Source organism: Oncorhynchus clarkii, unplaced genomic scaffold, assembly GCF_045791955.1.
Source record: "Oncorhynchus clarkii lewisi isolate Uvic-CL-2024 unplaced genomic scaffold, UVic_Ocla_1.0 unplaced_contig_12974_pilon_pilon, whole genome shotgun sequence".
NCBI lineage: Eukaryota > Metazoa > Chordata > Actinopteri > Salmoniformes > Salmonidae > Oncorhynchus > Oncorhynchus clarkii.
The window spans coordinates 3655-30492 of NW_027258849.1; the positions used below are offsets into that span (position 1 = coordinate 3655).

At 48.5% G+C, this 26838-nt stretch overlaps 1 protein-coding gene across 1 annotated transcript in view; it reads right to left on the bottom strand.

Moving 5' to 3' along the window:
• Positions 1 to 2177: 2177 nt before the first annotated feature.
• LOC139398809 (collagen alpha-1(XXIV) chain-like) overlaps positions 2178 to 26838 on the bottom strand; it is a gene marked incomplete at both ends in the record, with an annotated part of 43430 nt that continues 18769 nt past the window's right edge. The window contains 4 exons of the mRNA XM_071144588.1: positions 2178 to 2231; positions 7702 to 7755; positions 9726 to 9779; positions 22839 to 22892. Coding sequence (XP_071000689.1) covers positions 2178 to 2231; positions 7702 to 7755; positions 9726 to 9779; positions 22839 to 22892 — 216 coding nt within the window. The remainder of the gene's footprint in view (positions 2232 to 7701; positions 7756 to 9725; positions 9780 to 22838; positions 22893 to 26838) is intronic.

The window sequence follows — 26838 nt, forward strand, 5'->3', positions numbered from 1 at the left end:
TAGTGTAGCTAGATGGTAGCTGTACTGTTTGTGTAATGTACTGTTTGTGTAGTGTGGCTAGATGGTAGCTGTACTGTTTGTGTAGTGTGGCTAGATGGTAGCTGTACTGTTTGTGTAATGTACTGTTTGTTTAGTGTGGCTAGATGGTAGCTGTACTGTTTGTGTAATGTACTGTTTGTGTAGTGTGGCTAGATGGTAGCTGTACTGTTTGTGTAATGTACTGTTTGTGTAGTGTGGCTAGATGGTAGCTGTACTGTTTGTGTAGTGTGGCTAGAAGTGTCTTGTAAGCCCATGTGGGCTGGACACCGTTAGGTGTATGACACTTAAATAAACAACATCAATCATATAATGTAACCGTTACGTGGGCAGTGACTTGAAGTTCCGGAATTCATAATAATGGCCAGAACAGAGCAAATGCAATGGCATCAAACACCTGGAAACCACGTGTTTGATGTATTTGATACCATTCCACCTCCTGTGGTCTGTACTACTCTGTGGGTAGGGATTTATTTATCTCCATTGTGGATTCCTACATTTACTGTGAATCCTTTCACAAAGTGATAGATGGTTCAGACTACTGTGCAGAGGATGTGATGTGGGTGGGCACTCTGCGTCGGTGACTAGGTGGTAGAGTAAGCGCCTCTGCCCGTCTGTGGTGCCAATGTGGGTTGGCACACCAGTGCCAGCCAGGTGGGTGGTGCCAGGAGCCAGTCCAGGCGGTGCCATGGCCAGTCAGTTGCAGAGTTCCACCCAGATGTGTGTCTTTGTCAACGGACAGAGAAAAGTAAAGGAGAAATGCTAAGGAGAGACGTAGAGTGCCCAGTCACCACACAGCTCTCTGGTGGATACTACTGCTGATAGATGGGATCTCTCATGCAGTCACCACACAGCTTTCTTGTGGATACTACTGCTGATAGATGGGATCTTTCATGCAGTCACCACACAGCTCTCTTGTGGATACTACTGCTGATAGATGGGATCTCTCATGCAGTCACCACACAGCTCTCTTGTGGATACTACTGCTGATAGAGAGGATCTCTCATGCAGTCACCACGCAGCTCTCTGGTGGTTACTACTGCTGATAGATGGGGTCTCTTATGCAGTCACCACACAGCTCTCTGGTGCACACTACTGCTGATAGACTGGGTCTCTCATGCAGTCTCACACAACAGACTATAAGATTCCAATAGTGTTTAAAGCTTAGATCATGTTAAATACATTACTTCTCTAAGCCCATTATTGCTATGTAAGGTACTGTATCAGTGTACTGTAGTCCTCTGTAGCTCAGTTGCTAGAGCATGGCGTTTGCAACGCTAAGATAGTGGGTTCAATTCCCGGGACTACCCATAAGGAAAAGCATAGGCAAAATGATTTATTATTGTGTCAGTGTCATACTCCTCTCGGCCACCAGGTGTCTCATGAGCTCAACATTAGGCCTGAGCTCGATAATCTCTGATTCAATTCTTTGTGGTGCTCGTAAAACAATCAGCAGCATCTAATAATGCAACACACTCTGTTAATCACCCTAACCTGGAGATTAAATGTGCAAGGATGAATACATATGAAATGTTAGACTGGTGTTTGAGGAAGGAAAATCAGGGTTAGGTTGCATGATTAAATCAGGATTAGGTGCATGATTAAATCAGGATTAATTGCATGATTAAATCAGGGTTAGGTTACATGATGAAAACAGGGTTAGGTTTGCATGATTAAATCAGGGTTAGGTGCATGATTAAACCAGGGTTAGGTACATGATTAAATCAGGATTAGGTGCATGATTAAATCAGGGTTAGGTTACATGATGAAAACAGGGTTAGGTTTGCATGATTAAATCAGGGTTAGGTGCATGATTAAACCAGGGTTAGGTACATGATTAAATCAGGATTAGGTGCATGATTAAATCAGGGTTAGGTTACATGATGAAAACAGGGTTCGGTTTGCATGATTAAATCAGGGTTAGGTGCATGATTAAACCAGGGTTAGGTACATGATTAAATCAGGATTAGGTGCATGATTAAATCAGGGTTAGGTTACATGATGAAAACAGGGTTAGGTTTGCATGATTAAATCAAGGTTCCTGTTGTCTATTATAGCTCACATTGTTACTGATGAGAGATGTAGAACAGAACAGAGGAGGGAAAGAGAGTGGAGGAGGGAGGTAAAAATAGTTATCCTACCCTTCTGCCCTTTGGCCCCGGGACCCCTGGTATACCCCTCTGCCCCTGAGGACCCTGGGAGGGAGAGCGAGAAGGAGAGTGGGAGGGAGAGCGAGAGGGAGAGTGGGAGGGAGAGAGAGAGAGAGGGGAGGGAGAGAGAGAGAGAGAGTGGGAGGGAGGGAGAGAGAGAGAGAGGGGAGGGAGGGAGAGAGAGAGAGAGGGGAGGGAGGGAGAGAGAGAGAGAGGGAGAGAGAGAGAGAGAGAGGGGAGGGAGGGAGAGAGAGAGGGGAGGGAGGGGAGAGAGAGAGAGAGAGAGGGAGGGGGGATTGTTATTGATGTGTTCGAGAGAGTTCATGACCGTTCAATTCAGTTGCAGTGTCACAGTTCACAAATGCTAGATGTGGAACAGGAGAGATGCAACCCAATCAATTACACAGTAAGTCACACTGTTTCTGTTTGAAATAGAGCAGACAATCATCTACATTCCACCTGTTGATCAGATGTTTTCTGATGTGATCACCCAGCTGTAGTGTAGATGTACAGTAGAAGCTACAATGGATGCTATTAAGTGAGAGTGTTTACACTGACTAAATGAGGCTAAATGAGCATTGTCTATCTACTGTATATAAAATGTCTCAACCCTATCCGGTCACCTACAGACAGTCAAAATGAGTCAGAGTAAAGAAGCTGTCTATTGAAGTACTGTGATTATGGAAGGCCAGACTTTAATGTGAGAAACAGGCAAAATTATATCAAGTTTCCCAGTTAAATGGTAAATATTTATAATAGTACAAGATCATTTACAACAAATCTTCAGACTCTGTCACGAACATTACCGAAGGTGGCTCCCCTTCTTGTTTGGGTGGCGCACGGTGGTCGTCGTCACCGGTCTACTAGCTGCCACAAATCCTTTGTTCCGTGTTCGTTTGGTTTTGTCTAATTGGTTTCACCTGTTCATTGTTTGGTTGTTAGGGTGGTGTTATTTAAGTTCGTTTAGCCCACTTCTGTTTGTGCGGGCTTGTTCTTCTGTATTTGTGAGAGGTGTTAGTGTTTTGTTGGGTTTTCTCGCTGTCCTGGTATTTTACCTAAGGGTACTATATTGTTTTTATAGTTACTCCTGTGTTGGGTAAATACTATTTTGTTCTTTTGATTTTGGACATTAAAGCATGTTTTTTCCCGCATCCTTTGCTCTCTGCGCCTGACTCCACACCCATTCACTCATTGAGCGTTACAGAAGCCCGCACCAACCTTATGGAGTCAGCAGGAGCAGCGACCACCCCTCTCCCCACGATGGAGGAGAGAGTCCCTCATCACACGTCCATCCTCCATCGCATCGGATCAGCGATGGATCAACTGATGGAGAGGATGGACCGTTGGGAGAGGAGTGGTTTTCCTACTACCCCACCTACCCTCCCACCAGCAACTCTACCATCTCCTCCAGCGGGATCCGGTGCCAGCGCTCTGCGCATTACGCCTCCGAGGGAGTAAGATGGAGTGGCGGCGGGGTGCCAGGGATTTCTGCTACAACTAGATCTCTACCTGGCCACCGTTCGGCCGGCTCCCTCGGACGAGAAGAGCGTGAGTGTCCTCGTCTCTTGCCTGATGGGTAGAGCCCTAGAGTGGGCCAATGCTGTCTGGAACGGGCCCGACTCAGCGAGGGGCGACTACCCGGAGTTCACCTGCCGTTTCCCGGCCGTGTTCGATCACCCTCCGGAGGGCCGAGCGGCAGGTGAGAGGTTGTTCCATCTCCGGCAGGGGACGAGGAGCGCGCAGGACTTCGCGCTGGATTTCCGGACCTTGGCCGCTGGTACAGGGTGGAACGACAGGGCCCTGATAGACCATTACAGGTGTAGCCTGAGAGAGAGGTCGTCCGCAGGGAGCTGGCTTGTCGGGACACTACGCTCAGCCTGGATGAACTGATAGACCTGTCGATCCGGTTAGACCATCTGCTAGCTGCTCGCGGACGTTCTGAAAGGGTACTGTTAGTTCCACCTCCTGACCCTCCTGCTCCTATCCCGATGGAGCTAGGAGGGGCCGCATCTAGGGACATCGGCGGAGGAGGCTCCTCCTGTACCAGTTGTGGCCGGAGAGGGCACACTTCAGGTCGGTGCTGGAGGAGTTCATCTGGGAGTCGAGAGGGCAGGCAGAACACTCCTCGGTTACCCCAGGTGAGTCAGCACCACACTCTCCCAGAGTTTCCTGTTGGTCACATGTTTTTATTAATTTGTTTCCTTAAATTTGTTCCCTCTCTCCAGCATAAGGCGCTAGTCGATTCAGGCGCAGCTGGGAACTTTATAGATCGCGGACTCGCTCAGAGGTTGAGGATTCCGTTAGTTAAGGTAGAACCCCCTTTCCCCGTGCACTCTTTAGATAGTCGACCGTTAGGGTCAGGGCTGGTCAGGGAGGCCACAATTCCTCTGGAGATGATTACGCAGGGGAATCATAAGGAGCGGATTAGTCTCTTCCTTATCGATTCACCTGCGTTTCCGGTGGTGCTGGGGATTCCCTGGCTGGCTATTCACAATCCGACGATTTCGTGGAAACAGGGAACTCTCCAGGGGTGGTCTGATGAGTGTTCAGGCAGGTGTGTAGGAGTTTCCATCGGTGCGACAACAGTGGAGAGTCCAGACCAGGTTTCCACCGTGCGCATTCCCACTGAATATGCCGATTTGGCTATCGCTTTCAGTAAAAAGAAAGCGACCCAATTACCACCCCATCGACAGGGGGATTGCGTGATAAACCTCCAGGTAAACGCTGCACTCCCCAGGAGTCATGTGTATCCTTTATCCCAGGAGGAGACGTTGGCTATGGAGACATATGTCACGGAAGCTCTGGGACAGGGGTACATTCGGCCCTCCATGTCACCCGTCTCCTCAAGTTTATTTTTTGTGAAGAAAAAGGATGGTGGTTTGCATCCGTGTATTGATTATCGAGGTCTCAATTCCATCACGGTGGGTTTTAGTTACCCACTACCTCTCATCGCTACGGCAGTGGAATCATTTCACGGAGCGCAGTTCTTCACGAAACTGGATCTCAGGAGCGCGTATAATCTGGTGCGTATTTGGGAGGAAGATGAGTGGAAAACCGCGTTTAGTACCACATCTGGCCATTATGAGTACCTCGTCATGCCGTACGGGTTAAAGAATGCTCCAGCTATCTTTCAATCCTTCGTTGACGAGATTCTCAGAGACCTGCATGGACAGGGTGTGGTGGTGTATATTGACGATATTTTGATCTACTCCGCTACACGCACCGCGCATGTGTCTCTGGTGCGCAAGGTTCTTGGGCAACTGCTGGAGCATGACCTGTACGTGAAGGTGGAGAAATGTGAGTTTTCCAAACGAGCCGTTTCCTTCCTGGGTTATCGCATTTCCAGCTCGGGTGTGGTAATGGAGGGTGACCGCGTCAAGGCTGTGCGTAATTGGTCGACTCCGACCACGGTAAAGGAGGTGCAGCGGTTCTTAGGGTTTGCCAATTACTCCTGGAGGTTTATCCGGGGTTTTGGTCAGGTAGCAGCTCTTATTACCTCACTGCTGAAGGGGGGCCGGTGCGTTTGCAGTGGTCAGCAGAGCTTTCCGTAGGTTGAAGGCGCTGTTCACCGAGGCGCCGGTGTTGGTGCATCCGGACCCTTTTTTGGCGTTCATAGTAGAGGTGGACGCATCCGAGGCTGGGGTTGGAGCGGTGCTCTCACAGCGCTCGGGTACGCCACCGAAGCTCCGCACCTGTGCTTTTTTTTCGAAGAAGCTCGGGCCAGCGGAGTGGAATTATGATATGGGGGACAGAGAGTTGTTGGCTATGGTTAAGGCCCTGAATGTGTGGAGACACTGGCTTGAGGGGGCTAAGCACCCTTTCCTCATCTGGACTGACCACCGTAACCTGAGGTATATCCGATCAGCTAGGAGACTGAATCCTCGTCAGGCAAGGTGGGCCATGTATTTCACCAGATTTCGTTTTACTATCTCGTATCGACCAGGTTCCCTCAACACTAAGGCCGACGCGCTGTCCCGCCTCTATGACACTGAGGACCGGTCCATCGATCCTACTCCCATCATTCTGGCAGCTAAGCCGGTGGCACCAGTAGTATGGGAGGTGGACGCGGACATCGAGTGGGCGCTAAGGGAGGAACCTGCGCCTCCACAGTGTCCGGAGGGTCGTAGGTACGTGCCGCTCGCTGTTCGTGATCAATTGATTCGATGGGCTCATAGTCTACCCTCGTCGGGTCACCCGGGTATTTCAAGGACAGTGCGAGGTCTTAGGGGGAAGTACTGGTGGCCCACCTTGGTGAGGGATGTGCGACGATCCTGGTCGTTGTGGATCGGTTCTCTAATTCCTGCCGTCTTATCCCGTTGCCCGGTCTCCCTACGGCCCTGCAGACTGCGGAGGCTCTGTTCACCCATGTCTTCCGGCACTACGGGGTGCCCGAGGATATTGTTTCTGATCGGTCCCCAGTTTACCTCCCGAGTGTGGAGGGCATTTATGGAACGTTTGGGGGTCTCGGTCAGCCTGACCTCAGGGTATCACCCGGAGAGTAATGGGCAAGTGGAGAGAGTGAACCAGGAAGTGGGTAGGTTTCTGCGGTCGTATTGCCAGGATCGGCCAGGGGAGTGGGCGAGATACATCCCCTGGGCTGAAATGGCCCAGAATTCACTAAGCCACTCCTCTACCAACATGTCACCGTTTCAGTGCGTGATGGGGTACCAGGCGGTCCTGGCACCATGGCATCAGAGCCAGACTGAGGCTCATGCGGTGGAGGAGTGGGTGCAGCGCTCTAAGGAGATCTGGAGGGCCGTCCAGGAGTCATTACGTCAGGCGAGTGGACGGCAGAAGAAGAGCACTGACCGTCACCGCAGTGAGGCCCCCGTGTTTGCACCGGGGTACAGGGTCTGGCTCTCGACCCGAAACCTGCCCCTCCGCTTGCCCTGCCGGAAGCTGGGTCCGCAGTGTGTAGGGACATTTAAAGTCCTGAGGAGAATAAACAAGGTTTGTTATCGATTATTACTTCCTTCGTATTATCGCATTAACCCCTCGTTTCATGTGTCTCTCCTCGGGCCGGTGGTAGCTGGTCCCATGCAGGAAGGTGAGGTTCCGGAGGTCCCTCCGCCCCCTCTGGACATCGAGGGGTCCCCGGCCTACACGATACGAGCTATTCTGGACTCAAGACACTGGGTGAGGGGCCTGCAGTACCTCGTTGACTGGGAGGGGTACGGTCCGGAGGAGAGGTGCTGGGTCCCGGTGGGGGATTGTTGTACATAGCCATAATATGACATTTGAAATGTCTGTATTCCTTTGAAAAGGTTTACTCTACATTTTTTATTGTTTATTTCACTTTTGTTTATGATCTATTTCACTTGCTTTGGCAATGTAAAGATATGTTTCCCATGCCAATAAAGCCCTTTGAATCGAATTAAGAGAGCGAGAGAGAGAGAGAGAGAGAGAGAGGGACAGAGAGAGAGGGAGGTAGAGAGAAAATGCTATCCTAACATTATATGAGTAGGATAGAACGTCAGACATATTTCACAACAAAGTTTCATTGCTGAAGACTTACAAATGGGCCTTGCAGACCTACATCGCCGGGTCCGCCTGGTAAGCCTGGATACCCCTTGGACCAAAACAGAAACCAGAAGAAAGGACAAACAATTAGTGAGGAAAGTAAAGTACATTTTGCAAAGTAAAGTAAGCTGTTAATTGTAGGAGACTTGGGCAATTTCCTTGTCTGGGCATGTAACCATTAATGTGACTGTTGATTGATTGATTGGTTGATTGAGAAGAGTCTCTCCTTCAGCGTACTGAGCTCGAACTAATGCCAGAGAACAAGAGAGAGGAACACAGCCAAGGTTTCTGGTTAGTACAGGGAGCAGTGTGTGTATGCAACTCTCCCTCTGTACAGCCAATCTATGCTAACGGTTAACTAAAATAAAATCATTCAACTGAAACTCCATCCCTGTTATGCAATCATTCCAAAATAAAACTACATTTTACAAGGACCCTGACATCAACACTGAATTATTCCTGAAGCCCTTGGCTTTGTGGTTTTGCTTGTCTGCAGTGTGGCTGTTACAGGACAGGAAGGTTTGGCCAGGGCCACCATCACTCATCCCACTGACTGGTTGCAGCCAGCCAGCCAACCATCCAGTCAGCCAACCAGCCAGCCAGCCAGCCAACCTGTCAGCCAGACAGCCAGCAAGTAAACCAGTTAGACAGCCAGCCAGCGAGGCAGCCAAGGAGACAGGCAGCCAGCCAGCCAGCCATCCAGCCAGCCAAGGAGACAAGCAGCCAGTCAGCAGCCAGACGATCAACCAGGGAGCCAGCCAGCCAGCCAGCCAGCCAGAAGCTCAGGGCTGGTGACCAAAGACACAAATCTGGAGCTGTCTGTCCACAGGCCCTAAGCCAGCAAGGAACATCAACCAGTCTCTCTCTCCAGTCTCCAGACACTCCACAGAACACTGCAGTGCTCACAAAGCTCTGCTACACTAGAATGCTCACAGACACAGGCAGGGCTTAACCACAGGGAGAGAGAGCGAGGGGGAGAGACACAGGTCAAGGCTATAAAAGAGCATTCACAGACAGAGAGAGAGAGGTACACAGGTCAAGGCTACAGAAGAACTTTCACAGACAGACACAGAGAGAGAGGGACACAGGTCAAGACTACAGAAGAACATTCACAGACAGACACAGAGAGAGAGGGACACAGGTCAAGACTACAGAAGAACATTCACAGACAGACACAGAGAGAGAGGGACACAGGTCAAGACTACAGAAGAACATTCACAGACAGACACAGAGAGAGAGGGTCACAGGCCAAGACTACAGAAGAACATTCACAGACAGACACAGAGAGAGAGGGACACAGGTCAAGACTACAGAATAACATTCACAGACAGACACAGAGAGAGAGGGACACAGGCCAAGACTACAGAAGAACATTCACACACAGACACAGAGAGAGGGACACAGGTCAAGACTACAGAAGAACATTCACAGACAGACAGAGAGAGAGGGACACAGGCCAAGATTACAGAAGAACATTCACAGACAGACACAGAGAGAGAGGGACACAGGTCAAGACTACAGAAGAACATTCACAGACAGACACAGAGAGAGAGGGACACAGGCCAAGACTACAGAAGAACATTCACAGACATACACAGAGAGAGGGACACAGGTCAAGACTACAGAAGAACATTCACAGACAGACACAGAGAGAGAGGGACACAGGTCAAGACTACAGAAGAACATTCACAGACAGACAGGGGAAGAGAACATAGGAGGATAGTGTACCGAACTCTAAGATAGGTATCCCAAACGCTAAAGAGGAAATAGCATTTATATTAAGATATGGGACAGAGCCATACAGTAGTTACATCATGTTTAGATAATGCCTTGAGGTTCAGAGTTACAGTTGATCAAACACAGAAAATACAGAAACTAAGATAACAAAAAGTGCTGTTGATATGCCTCCAAACCCCTGGGAGGCAGGGACTGAGCTGCCAACATGCCACCAGTGTAATGCTTCCAGACACTCTCTCTAAGTTCTGCATATAGACATTGTGTACTTAGTTCTGTACTTACCCTGGACCCCATCTCCCCAGGAGGACCCAACGGACCTGCAGGACCACGGTCACCCTGGGAAACACAAGCACAGGAGAAGGATCGTTAACCGCTGTACCACCACCGACCTGCACCTCCATACATCCAAACATCAAACCTATCGGCTCCACAGGACATGAGGTAATATGAGAGCCTCCAGAACACAGTACAGGCTAGAGTGAGAGCTGTAAATATCACAGAGTGGGCATTTAAAGTGGATACTAATGTCTGTCTATAGTAAAATCCCCCCACTCACACTATGTAACAGAACTGGCCAGCTTGTTACAGTAAAACTCTGAAAGTTGTGGATGGATGAGCCTGACTGGGTCTCTCCTCTAGTATCTAACAGTCTGACTGGGTCTCTCCTCTAGTATCTAACAGTCTGACTGGGTCTCTCCTCTAGTCTCTAACAGCCTAACTGGGTCTCTCCTCTAGTATCTAACAGTCTGACTGGGTCTCTCCTCTAGTATCTAACAGTCTGACTGGGTCTCTCCTCTAGTATCTAACAGTCTGACTGGGTCTACCCTCTAGTATCTAACAGTCTGACTGGGTCGCTCCTCTAGTCTAACAGTCTGACTGGGTCTCTCCTCTAGTATCTAACAGTCTGACTGGGTCTACCCTCTAGTATCTAACAGTCTGACTGGGTCTCTCCTCTACAGTCTGACTGGGTCTCTCCTCTAGTATCTAACAGCCTGACTGGGTCTCTCCTCTAGTATCTAACAGTCTGACTGGGTCTCTCCTCTAGTCTCTAACAGCCTAACTGGGTCTCTCCTCTAGTATCTAACAGTCTGACTGGGTCTCTCCTCTAGTATCTAACAGTCTGACTGGGTCTCTCCTCTAGTATCTAACAGTCTGACTGGGTCTACCCTCTAGTATCTAACAGTCTGACTGGGTCTCTCCTCTAGTCTCTAACAGTCTGACTGGGTCTCTCCTCTAGTATCTAACAGTCTGACTGGGTCTACCCTCTAGTATCTAACAGTCTGACTGGGTCTCGCCTCTACAGTCTGACTGGGTCTCTCCTCTAGTATCTAACAGCCTGACTGGGTCTCTCCTCTAGTATCTAACAGTCTGACTGGGTCTCTCCTCTAGTCTCTAACAGCCTGACTGGGTCTCTCCTCTAGTATCTAACAGTCTGACTGGGTCTCTCCTCTAGTATCTAACAGCCTGACTGGGTCTCTCCTCTAGTATCTAACAGCCTGACTGGGTCTCTCTAGTATCTAACAGTCTGACTGGGTCTCTCCTCTAGTATCTAACAGCCTGACTGGGTCTCTCTAGTATCTAACAGTCTGACTGGGTCTCTCCTCTAGTATCTAACAGTCTGATTGGTTCTCTCCTCTAGTCTCTAACAGCCTGACTGGGTCTCTCCTCTAGTATCTAACAGTCTGACTGGGTCTCTCCTCTAGTATCTAACAGTCTGACTGGGTCTACCCTCTAGTATCTAACAGTCTGACTGGGTCTCTCCTCTACAGTGTGACTGGGTCTCTCCTCTAGTATCTAACAGCCTGACTGGGTCTCTCCTCTAGTATCTAACAGTCTGACTGGGTCTCTCCACTACAATCTGACTGGGTCTCTCCTCTAGTATCTAACAGTCTGACTGGGTCTCTCCTCTAGTCTCTAACAGCCTGACTGGGTCTCTGCTCTTGTCTCTAACAGTCTGACTGGGTCTCTCCTCTAGTCTCTAACAGTCTGACTGGGTCTCTCCTCTAGTATCTAACAGTCTGACTGGGTCTCTCCTCTAGTATCTAACAGTCTGACTGGGTCTCTCCTCTAGTATCTAACAGTCTGGGCCTCTCCTCTAGTATCTAACCGTCTGACTGGGTCTCTCCTCTAGTCTCTAACAGCCTGACTGGGTCTCTCCTCTAGTCTCTAACAGTCTGACTGGGTCTCTCCTCTAGTATCTAACAGTCTGACTGGGTCTCTCATCTAGTATCTAACAGCCTGACTGGGTCTCTCCTCTAGTATCTGACTGGGTCTCTCCTCTAGTATCTAACAGTCTGACTAGGTCTCTCCTCTAGTCTCTAACAGTCTGACTGGGTCTCTCCTCTAGTCTCTAACAGCCTGACTGGGTCTCTCTTCTAGTCTCTAACAGCCTGACTGGGTTTCTCCTCTAGTCTCTAACAGCCTGACTGGGTCTCTCCTCTAGTCTCTAACAGTCTGACTGGGTCTCTCCTCTAGTCTCTAACAGTCTGACTGGGTCCCTCCTCTAGTATCTAACAGTCTGACTGGGTCTCTCCTCTAGTATCTAACAGTCTGACTGGGTCTCTCCTCTAGTATCTAACAGCCTGACTGGGTCTCTCCTCTAGTATCTAACAGCCTGACTGGGTCTCTCCTCTAGTCTCTAACAGTCTGACTGGGTCTCTCCTCTAGTATCTAACAGTCTAACTGGGTCTCTCCTCTAGTATCTAACTGGGTCTTTCCTCTAGTATCTAACTGGGTCTCTCCTCTAGTCTCTAACAGCCTGACTGGGTCTCTCCTCTAGTATCTAACAGTCTGACTGGGTCTTTGCTCTAGTCTCTAACAGTCTGACTGGGTCTCTCCTCTAGTATCTAACAGTCTGATTGGTTCTCTCCTCTAGTCTCTAACAGCCTGACTGGGTCTCTCCTCTAGTATCTAACAGTCTGACTGGGTCTCTCCTCTAGTATCTAACAGTCTGACTGGGTCTACCCTCTAGTATCTAAAAGTCTGACTGGATCTCTCCTCTAGTCTCTAACAGCCTGACTGGGTCTCTCCTCTAGTCTCTAACAGTCTGACTGGGTCTCTCCTCTAGTATCTAACAGTCTGACTGGGTCTCTCCTCTAGTATCTAACAGCCTGACTGGGTCTCTCCTCTAGTATCTGACTGGGTCTCTCCTCTAGTATCTAACAGTCTGACTAGGTCTCTCCTCTAGTATCTAACAGTCTGACTGGGTCTCTCCTCTAGTCTCTAACAGCCTGACTGGGTCTCTCCTCTAGTCTCTAACAGTCTGACTGGGTCTCTCCTCTAGTATCTAACAGTCTGACTGGGTCTACCCTCTAGTATCTAACAGTCTGACTGGGTCTCTCCTCTAGTCTCTAACAGTCTGACTGGGTCTCTCCTCTAGTATCTAACAGTCTGACTGGGTCTACCCTCTAGTATCTAACAGTCTGACTGGGTCTCGCCTCTACAGTCTGACTGGGTCTCTCCTCTAGTATCTAACAGCCTGACTGGGTCTCTCCTCTAGTATCTAACAGTCTGACTGGGTCTCTCCTCTAGTCTCTAACAGCCTGACTGGGTCTCTCCTCTAGTATCTAACAGTCTGACTGGGTCTCTCCTCTAGTATCTAACAGCCTGACTGGGTCTCTCCTCTAGTATCTAACAGCCTGACTGGGTCTCTCTAGTATCTAACAGTCTGACTGGGTCTCTCCTCTAGTATCTAACAGTCTGATTGGTTCTCTCCTCTAGTCTCTAACAGCCTGACTGGGTCTCTCCTCTAGTATCTAACAGTCTGACTGGGTCTCTCCTCTAGTATCTAACAGTCTGACTGGGTCTACCCTCTAGTATCTAACAGTCTGACTGGGTCTCTCCTCTACAGTGTGACTGGGTCTCTCCTCTAGTATCTAACAGCCTGACTGGGTCTCTCCTCTAGTATCTAACAGTCTGACTGGGTCTCTCCTCTACAATCTGACTGGGTCTCTCCTCTAGTATCTAACAGTCTGACTGGGTCTCTCCTCTAGTCTCTAACAGCCTGACTGGGTCTCTCCTCTGGTCTCTAACAGTCTGACTGGGTCTCTCCTCTAGTCTCTAACAGTCTGACTGGGTCTCTCCTCTAGTATCTAACAGTCTGACTGGGTCTCTCCTCTAGTATCTAACAGTCTGACTGGGTCTCTCCTCTAGTATCTAACAGTCTGGGCCTCTCCTCTAGTATCTAACCGTCTGACTGGGTCTCTCCTCTAGTCTCTAACAGCCTGACTGGGTCTCTCCTCTAGTCTCTAACAGTCTGACTGGGTCTCTCCTCTAGTATCTAACAGTCTGACTGGGTCTCTCATCTAGTATCTAACAGCCTGACTGGGTCTCTCCTCTAGTATCTGACTGGGTCTCTCCTCTAGTATCTAACAGTCTGACTTGGTCTCTCCTCTAGTCTCTAACAGTCTGACTGGGTCTCTCCTCTAGTCTCTAACAGCCTGACTGGGTCTCTCTTCTAGTCTCTAACGGCCTGACTGGGTTTCTCCTCTAGTCTCTAACAGCCTGACTGGGTCTCTCCTCTAGTCTCTAACAGTCTGACTGGGTCTCTCCTCTAGTCTCTAACAGTCTGACTGGGTCTCTCCTCTAGTATCTAACAGTCTGACTGGGTCTCTCCTCTAGTATCTAACAGTCTGACTGGGTCTCTCCTCTAGTATCTAACAGCCTGACTGGGTCTCTCCTCTAGTATCTAACAGCCTGACTGGGTCTCTCCTCTAGTCTCTAACAGTCTGACTGGGTCTCTCCTCTAGTATCTAACAGTCTAACTGGGTCTCTCCTCTAGTATCTAACTGGGTCTTTCCTCTAGTATCTAACTGGGTCTCTCCTCTAGTCTCTAACAGACTGACTGGGTCTCTCCTCTAGTATCTAACAGTCTGACTGGGTCTTAGCACTAGTCTCTAACAGTCTGACTGGCTCTCTCCTCTAGTATCTAACAGTCTGATTGGTTCTCTCCTCTAGTCTCTAACAGCCTGACTGGGTCTCTCCTCTAGTATCTAACAGTCTGACTGGGTCTCTCCTCTAGTATCTAACAGTCTGTCTGTGTCTATCCTCTTGTATCTAAAAGTCTGACTGGATCTCTCCTCTAGTCTCTAACAGCCTGACTGGGTCTCTCCTCTAGTCTCTAACAGTCTGACTGGGTCTCTCCTCTAGTATCTAACAGTCTGACTGGGTCTCTCCTCTAGTATCTAACAGCCTGACTGGGTCTCTCCTCTAGTATCTGACTGGGTCTCTCCTCTAGTATCTAACAGTCTGACTAGGTCTCTCCTCTAGTATCTAACAGTCTGACTGGGTCTCTCCTCTAGTCTCTAACAGCCTGACTGGGTCTCTCCTCTAGTCTCTAACAGTCTGACTGGGTCTCTCCTCTAGTCTCTAACAGTCAGACTGGGTCCCTCCTCTAGTATCTAACAGTCTGACTGGGTCTCTCCTCTAGTCTCTAACAGTCTGACTGGGTCTCTCCTCTAGTCTCTAACAGCCTGACTGGATCTCTCCTCTAGTATCTAACAGTCTGACTGGGTCTCTCCTCTAGTATCTAACAGTCTAACTGGGTATCTCCTCTAGTATCTAACTGGGTCTCTCCTCTAGTATCTAACTGGGTCTCTCCTCTAGTCTCTAACAGCCTGACTGGGTCTCTCCTCTAGTATCTAACAGTCTGACTGGGTCTCTCCTCTAGTCTCTAACAGTCTGACTGGGTCTCTCCTCTAGTATCTAACAGTCTAACTGGGTCTCTCCTCTAGTATCTAACTGGGTCTCTCCTCTAGTATCTAACTGGGTCTCTCCTCTAGTATCTAACAGCCTGACTGGGTCTCTCCTCTAGTCTCTAACAGCCTGACTGGGTCTCTCCTCTAGTATCTAACAGTCTGACTGGGTCTCTCCTCTAGTATCTAACAGTCTGACTGGGTCTCTCCTCTACAATCTGACTGGGTCTCTCCTCTAGTATCTAACAGTCTGACTAGGTCTCTCCTCTAGTATCTAACAGTCTGACTGGGTCTCTCCTCTAGTCTCTAACAGCCTGACTGGGTCTCTCCTCTAGTCTCTAACAGTGTGACTGGGTCTCTCCTCTAGTCTCTAACAGTCAGACTGGGTCCCTCCTCTAGTATCTAACAGTCTGACTGGGTCTCTCCTCTAGTCTCTAACAGTCTGACTGGGTCTCTCCTCTAGTCTCTAACAGCCTGACTGGGTCTCTACTCTAGTATCTAACAGTCTAACTGGGTATCTCCTCTAGTATCTAACTGGGTCTCTCCTCTAGTATCTAACTGGGTCTCTCCTCTAGTCTCTAACAGCCTGACTGGGTCTCTCCTCTAGTATCTAACAGTCTGACTGGGTCTCTCCTCTAGTCTCTAACAGTCTGACTGGGTCTCTCCTCTAGTATCTAACAGTCTAACTGGGTCTCTCCTCTAGTATCTAACTGGGTCTCTCCTCTAGTATCTAACTGGGTCTCTCCTCTAGTATCTAACAGCCTGACTGGGTCTCTCCTCTAGTCTCTAACAGCCTGACTGGGTCTCTCCTCTAGTATCTAACAGTCTGACTGGGTCTCTCCTCTAGTATCTAACAGTCTGACTGGGTCTCTCCTCTACAATCTGACTGGGTCTCTCCTCTAGTATCTAACAGTCTGACTAGGTCTCTCCTCTAGTATCTAACAGCCTGACTGGGTCTCTCCTCTAGTATCTAACAGCCTGACTGGGTCTCTCCTCTAGTATCTAACTGGGTCTCTCCTCTGGTATCTAACAGTCTGACTGGGTCTCTCCTCTAGTCTCTAACTGGGTCTCTCCTCTGGTATCTAACAGTCTGACTGGGTCTCTCCTCTAGTATCTGACTGGGTCTACCCTCTAGTATCTAACAGTCTGACTGGGTCTCTCCTCTAACAGCCTGACTGGGTCTCTCCTCTAGTATCTAACAGTCTGACTGGGTCTCTCCTCTAGTATCTAACAGTCTGACTGGGTCTCTCCTCTAGTATCTAACAGTCTGACTGGGTCTCTCCTCTAGTATCTAACAGTCTGACTGGGTCTCTCCTCTAGTATCTAACAGCCTGACTGGGTCTCTCCTCTAGTATCTAACAGTCTGACTGGGTCTCTCCACTAGTATCTAACAGCCTGACTGGGTCTCTCCTCTAGTCTCTAACAGCCTGACTGGGTCTCTCCTCTAGTATCTAACAGTCTGACTGGGTCTCTCCTCTAGTATCTAACAGTCTGACTGGGTCTCTCCTCTACAATCTGACTGGGTCTCTCCTCTAGTATCTAACAGTCTGACTAGGTCTCTCCTCTAGTATCTAACAGCCTGACTGGGTCTCTCCTCTAGTATCTAACAGCCTGACTGGGTCTCTCCTCTAGTATCTAACTGGGTCTCTCCTCTGGTATCTAACAGTCTGACTGGGTCTCTCCTCTAGTCTCTAACTGGGTCTCTCCTCTGGTATCTAACAGTCTGACTGGGTCTCTCCTCTAGTATCTGACTGGGTCTACCCTCTAGTATCTAACAGCCTGACTGGGTCTCTCCTCTAGTATCTAACAGCCTGACTGGGTCTCTCCTCTAGTATCTAACTGGGTCTCTCCTCTGGTATCTAACAGTCTGACTGGGTCTCTCCTCTAGTCTCTAACTGGGTCTCTCCTCTAGTATCTAACAGTCTGACTAGGTCTCTCCTCTAGTATCTAACTGGGTCTCTCCTCTGGTATCTAACAGTCTGACTGGGTCTCTCCTCTAGTCTCTAACTGGGTCTCTCCTCTGGTATCTAACAGTCTGACTGGGTCTCTCCTCTAGTATCTGACTGGGTCTACCCTCTAGTATCTAACAGTCTGACTGGGTCTCTCCTCTAACAGCCTGACTGGGTCTCTCCTCTAGTATCTAACAGTCTGACTGGGTCTCTCCTCTAGTATCTAACAGTCTGACTGGGTCTCTCCTCTAGTATCTAACAGTCTGACTGGGTCTCTCCTCTAGTATCTAACAGTCTGACTGGGTCTCTCCTCTAGTATCTAACAGTCTGACTGGGTCTCTCCTCTAGTATCTAACAGCCTGACTGGGTCTCTCCTCTAGTATCTAACAGTCTGACTGGGTCTCTCCACTAGTATCTAACAGCCTGACTGGGTCTCTCCTCTAGTCTCTAACAGCCTGACTGGGTCTCTCCTCTAGAATCTAACAGTCTGACTGGGTCTCTCCTCTAGTATCTAACAGTCTGACTGGGTCTCTCCTCTACAATCTGACTGGGTCTCTCCTCTAGTATCTAACAGTCTGACTAGGTCTCTCCTCTAGTATCTAACAGCCTGACTGGGTCTCTCCTCTAGTATATAACAGCCTGACTGGGTCTCTCCTCTAGTATCTAACTGGGTCTCTCCTCTGGTATCTAACAGTCTGACTGGGTCTCTCCTCTAGTCTCTAACTGGGTCTCTCCTCTGGTATCTAACAGTCTGACTGGGTCTCTCCTCTAGTATCTGACTGGGTCTACCCTCTAGTATCTAACAGTCTGACTGGGTCTCTCCTCTAACAGCCTGACTGGGTCTCTCCTCTAGTATCTAACAGTCTGACTGGGTCTCTCCTCTAGTATCTAACAGTCTGACTGGGTCTCTCCTCTAGTATCTAACAGTCTGACTGGGTCTCTCCTCTAGTATCTAACAGTCTGACTGGGTCTCTCCTCTAGTATCTAACAGTCTGACTGGGTCTCTCCTCTAGTATCTAACAGCCTGACTGGGTCTCTCCTCTAGTATCTAACAGTCTGACTGGGTCTCTCCACTAGTATCTAACAGTCTGACTGGGTCTCTCCTCTAGTATCTAACAGCCTGACTGGGTCTCTCCTCTAGTATCTAACAGTCTGACTGGGTCTCTCCTCTAGTATCTAACAGCCTGACTGGGTCTCTCCTCTAGTCTCTAACAGCCTGACTGGGTCTTTCCTCTAGTCTCTAACAGCCTGACTGGGTCTCTACTCTAGTATCTAACAGCCTGACTGGGTCTCTCATCTAGTCTCTAACAGCCTGACTGGGTCTCTCCTCTAGTCTCTAACAGCCTGACTGGGTCTCTACTCTAGTATCTAACAGTCTGACTGGGTCTCTCATCTAGTCTCTAACAGCCTGACTGGGTCTCTCCTCTAGTATCTAACAGCCTGACTGGGTCCCTCCTCTAGTCTCTAACAGTCTGACTGGGTCTCTCCTCTAGTATCTAACAGCCTGACTGGGTCTCTCCTCTAGTATCTAACAGTCTGACTGGGTCTCTCCTCTAGTATCTAACAGTCTGACTGGGTCTCTCCTCTAGTATCTAACAGCCTGACTGGGTCTCTCCTCTAGTATCTAACAGCCTGACTGGGTCTCTCCTCTAGTCTCTAACAGCCTGACTGGGTCTCTCCTCTAGTATCTAACAGTCTGACTGGGTCTCTCCTCTAGTCTCTAACAGCCTGACTGGGTCTCTCCTCTAGTATCTAACAGTCTGACTGGGTCTCTCCTCTAGTATCTAACAGTCTAACTGGGTCTCTCCTCTAGTATCTAACTGGGTCTCTCCTCTAGTATCTAGTCTCTAACAGCCTGACTGGGTCTCTCCTCTAGTATCTAACAGTCTGACTGGGTCTCTCCTCTAGTCTCTAACAGCCTGACTGGGTCTCTCCTCTAGTATCTAACAGTCTGACTGGGTCTCTCCTCTAGCCTCTAACAGTCTAACTGGGTCTCTCCTCTAGTATCTAACTGGGTCTCTCCTCTAGTATCTAACTGGGTCTCTCCTCTAGTCTCTAACAGCCTGACTGGGTCTCTCCTCTAGTCTCTAACAGCCTGACTGGGTCTCTCCTCTAGTATCTAACAGTCTGATTGGGTCTCTCCTCTAGTATCTAACAGTCTAACTGGGTCTCTCCTCTAGTATCTAACTGGGTCTCTCCTCTAGTATCTAACTGGGTCTCTCCTCTAGTCTCTAACAGCCTGACTGGGTCTCTCCTCTAGTATCTAACAGTCTAACTGGGTCTCTCCTCTAGTATCTAACAGTCTTACTGGGTCTCTCCTCTAGTATCTAACAGTCTGACTAGGTCTCTCCTCTAGTCTCTAACAGTCTGACTGGGTCTCTCCTCTAGTATCTAACAGTCTGACTGGGTCTCTCCTCTAGTATCTAACAGTCTGACTGGGTCTCTCCTCTAGTATCTAACAGTCTGACTGGGTCTCTCCTCTAGTATCTAACAGTCTGACTGGGTCTCTCCTCTAGTCTCTAACAGTCTGACTAGGTCTCTCCTCTAGTATCTGACTGGGTCTCTCCTCTAGTATCTAACAGTCTGACTGGGTCTCTCCTCTAGTATCTAACAGTCTGACTGGGTCTCTATTCTAGTATCTAACAGTCTGACTGGGTCTCTCCTCTAGTCTCTAACAGCCTGACTGGGTCTCTCCTCTGGTCTCTAACAGTCTGACTGGGTCTCTCCTCTAGTATCTAACAGTCTGACTGGGTCTCTCCTCTAGTATCTAACAGTCTGACTGGGTCTCTCCTCTAGTATCTAACAGTCTGACTGGGTCCCTCCTCTAGTCTCTAACAGTCTGACTGGGTCTCTCCTCTAGTATCTAACAGCCTGACTGGGTCTCTCCTCTAGTATCTAACAGTCTGACTGGGTCTCTCCTCTAGTATCTAACAGTCTGACTGGGTCTCTCCTCTAGTATCTAACAGTCTGACTGGGTCTCTCCTCTAGTATCTAACAGTCTGACTGGGTCTCTCCTCTAGTATCTAACAGTCTGACTGGGTCTCTCCTCTAGTATCTAACAGTCTGACTGGGTCTCTCCTCTAGTCTCTAACAGTCTGACTAGGTCTCTCCTCTAGTATCTGACTGGGTCTCTCCTCTAGTATCTAACAGTCTGACTAGGTCTCTCCTCTAGTATCTAACAGTCTGACTGGGTCTCTATTCTAGTATCTAACAGTCTGACTGGGTCTCTCCTCTAGTCTCTAACAGCCTGACTGGGTCTCTCCTCTGGTCTCTAACAGTCTGACTGGGTCTCTCCTCTACAGTCTGACTGGGTCTCTCCTCTAGTATCTAACAGTCTGACTGGGTCCCTCCTCTAGTCTCTAACAGTCTGACTGGGTCTCTCCTCTAGTATCTAACAGCCTGACTGGGTCTCTCCTCTAGTATCTAACAGTCTGACTGGGTCTCTCCTCTAGTATCTAACAGTCTGACTGGGTCTCTCCTCTAGTATCTAACAGCCTGACTGGGTCTCTCCTCTAGTATCTAACTGGGTCTCTCCTCTAGTATCTAACTGGGTCTCTCCTCTAGTATCTAACAGTCTAACTGGGTCTCTCCTCTAGTATCTAACTGGGTCTCTCCTCTAGTCTCTAACAGCCTGACTGGGTCTCTCCTCTAGTCTCTAACAGCCTGACTGGGTTTCTCCTCTAGTATCTAACAGTCTGACTGGGTCTCTCCTCTAGTATCTAACAGTCTAACTGGGTATCTCCTCTAGTATCTAACTGGGTCTCTCCTCTAGTATCTAACTGGGTCTCTCCTCTAGTCTCTAACAGTCTAACTGGGTCTCTCCTCTAGTATCTAACAGTCTGACTGGGTCTCTCCTCTAGTATCTAACAGTCTGACTAGGTCTCTCCTTTAGTATCTGACTGGGTCTCTCCTCTAGTATCTAACAGTCTGACTGGGTCTCTCCTCTAGTATCTAACAGTCTGACTGGGTCTCTCCTCTAGTATCTAACAGTCTGACTGGGTCTCTCCTCTAGTATCTAACAGTCTGACTGGGTCTCTCCTCTAGTATCTAACAGCCTGACTGGGTCTCTCCTCTAGTCTCTAAAAGTCTGACTGGGTCTCTCCTCTAGTATCTAACAGCCTGACTGGGTCTCTCCTCTAGTATCTAACAGTCTGACTGGGTCTCTCCTCTAGTATCTAACAGTCTGACTGGGTCTCTCCTCTAGTATCTAACAGTCTGACTGGGTCTCTCCTCTAGTCTCTAACAGTCTGACTGGGTCTCTCTAGTATCTAAAGTCTGACTGGGTCTCTCCTCTAGTATCTAACAGTCTGACTGGGTCTATCCTCTAGTATCTAACAGTCTGACTGGGTCTCTCCTCTAGTATCTAACAGTCTGACTGGGTCTCTCCTCTAGTCTCTAACAGTCTGACTGGGTCTCTCCTCTAGTATCTAACAGTCTGACTGGGTCTCTCCTCTAGTATCTAACAGTCTGACTGGGTCTCTCCTCTAGTATCTAACAGTCTGACTGGGTCTCTCCTCTAGTATCTAACAGTCTGACTGGGTCTCTCCTCTAGTCTCTAACAGTCTGTATCATTTATATTTGAATCCACAGTTCTCCTGTCTTGACTGTACAAGCACTGATACACTATTCCCTCACTGTAAGCAGCCTACAGTACTTAAAAACAAAGAATGGATTTAGAGCTCTGTATTTGAAAAATCTGTCTAAATCAAAGTGCATAATTGGATGAAATGTATTTAATCTGAAAGGAATTCACTGCCTGACAGGGTACGGCTGGTTCTGGTGCTGACAGATACAATGTAAGTCATAAGGAGGGGCAACGACGGTGTAGGTCTGTCTGAGAGAGAGAGAGAGAGTGAGAGAGATAAAGAGAGTGAGAGAGAGAGTGTGTGTGAGAGAGAGAGAGAGAGAGAGAGAGAGAGAGACAAAGAGAGTGAGAGAGAGAGAGAGAGAGAGAGAGAGAGAGAGAGAGAGAGGGGAGTTAGATATATAGAGAGAGGGAGAGAGAGAAAAAGAGTGAGAGAGATAAAGAGAGTGTGAGAGAGAGAGAGAGAGAGAGAGAGAGATAAAGGGAAAGAGAGAGTTGTAGGTCTGTCTGAGAGAGCAAGCATTTTAGAGCAATGTTCTGACAGAGAGAAGGTGTTTCTGGGTAGGCTAGGGAGCTGGACCGGGGCATCCAGCTGAGCGCCTGTCAATAATCAGCAGTCTGGACCTCAGTAAAGTAATTTAAGTCAACAGTCAGGGAGCAGCAGGGGAAGCTGAGTTCTGACAGTTGAGGGTTGAAGGGTGATGATTGGGGTTTCGTGTTGTCATAAGCACAGGAACTAGTTGGGAAACATCCCAGAGTGGTCTCTCTATCCTCATACAGCATGGAGACTTAAAATGACTTACATATTTAAGGAGCATGACCCAGATGAGTGTGTGTGGTGTGTGTGTATTTGCTTTCTTTGCCACAAAGTTGAAAAGATCATTTTACATTTCAAGTTACATTTCAATGTGTGAGACTGAGATGCAGGGTTGGTTGAGTGAAGTCTAAGGAGACAGTGGGAACACAGTAATTGCAGGGTGATGTTTATGATATTGGGTGATGTTTGTGATATGGATGTGAGGGTGGTCAGTGTTTGTCTAAGTCTGTCTGTCTGTCTGTCTGTCTGTCTGTCTGTCTGTCTGTCTGTCTGGCTTTCTGCCTGTCTGCCTGGCCCTCAGCGTCTGGCTAATCCACTCAAAGCCTAATGGCAGAATAAACACCTCTCTACCTTTTCACCAGGATCTCCAGCTCCCCCTGACGTACCGATCAGGCCTGCTGGACCCTGCAGATGGGAGAGAGATGAAATGGAAAGAGATGCGATAGAAAGAGATGAGAGAGATGGGAGAGAGGACAGAGATAGAAAGAGAAGAGAGAGAGAGAGGGAGAAAGGGGGAGAGGAGAGAGAGAGCGAGAGAGTGAGAGCGAGAGAGAGAGAGCAAGAGAAAGAGATGGGAGAGAGGAGAGATAGAAAGAGAAGAGAGCGAGGGGGAGGGAGAAAGGGGAGAGGAGAGAGGGTGAGAGTGAGAGAAAGAGAGAGAGAAAGAGAGAGAGAGAGAGAGAGAGAGAGAGAGAGAGAGAGAGAGAGAGAGAGAAAGAGAAGAGAGAAAGAGAAGAGAGAGAGGGAGAAAGGGGAGAGGAGAGAGAGTGAGAGAAAGAGAGAGTGAGAGCGAGAGAGTGAGAGAAAGAGCATACACACGTCAGGGTAAAGTACGTCTATGAGGGGAGACATGATCCCCACCCATCAGACGGTTCTTTTCAACCTGTTTTGACAGCAGGAATGCAGGGGGTCATAGAAGACTGTGCATTGGTGATGTAAGGATGGGGTAAGTAGTGGCATCACATGCTTTATAAAGGAAATTACATGAAGGAACCATGAAGGAACCAAGGGGAAATTCCCTCAATGAAAGTTGAGCACCTTAAACTGAACAATGTAATTATTACATGCAATGTTTCATGTTACTAAAAAAGTAATGAGGCAATGAAATGTATGTCAAAATGCTAATTTCGTGTTGTATGAACAAGGCAATGAAAACATACATTCCTTTCCCAGTATTCACAAGCCTTAGTCCTGGGCTATTTACTGCTGTAGGTAACGAAATTAGGTCACACATGGTATAGTATTTGGGGGCCATATTCAGCGTGTGTGTCTCTCATTTCCTTAACTATAGTATATGTTTTGTCCAGCAGCAGTACGGGACCTTTGTTTGCTTCCTATACAGTACACTCTAGTATCCATGTACAGTATTTACCTTACTGTTGTGTGTTATCCCAACCAATCCTGTGTAAATACAGGATACTGATGAATCCATCCATTTATCCTGGACTGATTCTATTTTGTACATGTTTTTATTGAACCTTTATTTAAACAGGCTATCAATGAAGAAAATAGTACTATTTACATTGACTGCTTGGCAAGAGGCAAAAGGCCTCCTGTGGGGACGGGCTGGGATAAAAAATACAATAAACATTTCAGACAAAACAGACAGAAGACACTGGCAACAGCACAAATACAACAGCAAACTAACAGTGGATGTGTGTGAAGTAAAACAACCTGCTGCCTTACAAAACACAACACAAACTAGAGACATCAGATGACAACTAGAAACAACTACATATCTCAACAACCTGTTTATCTATATGTAAATTGGCTTGGAGGGAATTCCAAGACCAGGGGGCTGAGTAATGAAAGGACATTTTTTCATGCTCGGTTCTATTTTCCGGGACTCTTAGCAAACAATGTAATTGTACACAGTGTTCTGCCACCCAGCTCTGTGTAGCAGGCCTGCGGCAGCAGAGTTCTAGTCCAGCTGGATGAGCGATCTAACATCCCACTGACCTTCGCCAGACACTTGTGGACCTCTTGCTAACGAAGAGAACACTGGCTAATGTAAATATCAGAAAAATCATGGAGAAAAATCCCTTCCAGATCAGTCATCTGGATAAAGGGCTGAGGTTTGGCCCAGCGCCAGAGTCTATGGCGAGGAGAGGAGCAGCGTCTCTTGACCCCAGTGCATCCTGAAAAGGGTAGTTAGAGGCTGGTGAAAACATGTCCCTAGTTTGCTAAACCCAGTGTATGTATTTCAGTCTTATAAAAAGATGTATTTAACCATTGTACAAGAGATGTACTGTACTTAGATGTGTTATGTGTTTTGGTGGCTACATTTCTTGTCTCTTTCTTCACAGTCTATTTTCTATCTTTCCCCATCATGGCTTAGTTACTCAACAAGGGGTGTGTTTGACAGACACAGGCCACATCTGGAGCATGTTAGCGGTAGACTGAAGAACTCAAGTCTGAGAGGAGGGCTGTATAGAGTGGGAATGGGGACAGACAGAGAGGATGGCTGTATAGAGTGGGAATGGGGACAGACAGAGAGGAGGGTTGTATAGAGTGGGAATGGGGACAGACAGAGAGGAGGGTTGTATAGAGTGGGGATGGGGACAGACAGAGAGGAGGTTGTATAGAGTGGGAATGGGGACAGACAGAGAGGAGGGCTGTATAGAGTGGGGATGGGGACAGATAGAGAGGAGGCTGTATAGAGTGGGGATGGGGACAGATAGAGAGGAGGGCTGTATAGAATATGGATGGGGACAGACAGAGAGGAGGGCTGTATAGAGTGGGGATGGGGACAGATAGAGAGGATGGCTGAATAGAATGGGAATGGGGTCAGACAGAGAGGAGGCTGTATAGAGTGGGAATGGGGTCAGACAGAGAGGAGGGCTGTATAGAGTGGGAATGGGGTCAGACAGAGAGGATATCTGTATAGAGTGGGAATGGGGTAAGACAGAGAGGATGGCTGTATAGAGTGGGAATGGGGACAGACAGAGAGGAGGGCTGTATAGAGTGGGGATGGGGACAGACAGAGAGGATGGCTGTATAGAGTGGGAATTTGGGACAGACAGAGAGGAGGCTGTATAGAGTGGGAATGGGGTCAGACAGAGAGGATGGCTGTATAGAGTGGGAATGGGGACAGACAGAGAGGAGGGCTGTATAGAGTGGAGATGGGGACAGACAGACAGGAGGGCTGTATAGAGTGGGAATGGGGACAGACAGAGAGGAGGCTGTATAGAGTGGGAATGGGGACAGACAGAGAGGAGGCTGTATAGAGTGGGAATGGGGACAGACAGACAGGAGGGCTGTATAGAGTGGGGATGGAGACAGACAGAGAGGAGGCTGTATAGAGTGGGAATGGGGACAGACGGAGAGACGCTGTATAGAGTGGGAATGGGGACAGACAGAGAGGACGCTGTATAGAGTGGGAATGGGGACAGACAGAGAGGACGCTGTATAGAGTGGGAATGGGGACAGACAGAGAGGAGGCTGTATAGAGTAGAAATGGGGACAGACAGAGAGGAGGCTGTATAGAGTGGGGATGGGGACAGACAGAGAGGAGGCTGTATAGAGTGGGGATGGGGACAGACAGAGAGGAGGCTGTATAGAGTAGAAATGGGGACAGACAGAGAGGAGGCTGTATAGAGTGGGGATGGGGACAGACAGAGAGGAGGCTGTATAGAGTGGGGATGGGGACAGACAGAGAGGAGGCTGTATAGAGTAGAAATGGGGACAGACAGAGAGGAGGCTGTATAGAGTGGAGATGGGGACAGACAGAGAGGAGGCTGTATAGAGTAGAAATGGGGACAGACAGAGAGGAGGCTGTATAGAGTGGGGATGGGGACAGACAGAGAGGAGGCTGTATAGAGTGGGGATGGGGACAGACAGAGAGGAGGCTGTATAGAGTGGGGATGGGGACAGACAGAGAGGAGGCTGTATAGAGTGGGGATGGGGACAGACAGAGAGGAGGCTGTATAGAGTGGGGATGGGGACAGACAGAGAGGAGGCTGTATAGAGTGGGGATGGGGACAGACAGAGAGGAGGCTGTATAGAGTGGGGATGGGGACAGACAGAGAGGAGGCTGTATAGAGTGGGAATGGGGACAGACAAAGAGGAGGCTGTATAGAGTGGGGATGGGGACAGACAGAGAGGAGGGCTGTATAGAGTGGAGATGGGGACAGACAGAGAGGAGGCTGTATAGAGTGGGAATGGGGACAGACAAAGAGGAGGCTGTATAGAGTATAAACAACATCTACATTCCTGTCTGTTCTAATCTATATAATAAACAACATACATCTACATTCCTGTCTGTTCTAATCTATATAATAAACAACATCTACATTCCTGTCTGTTCTAATCTATATAATAAACAACATCTACATTCCTGTCTATTCTAATC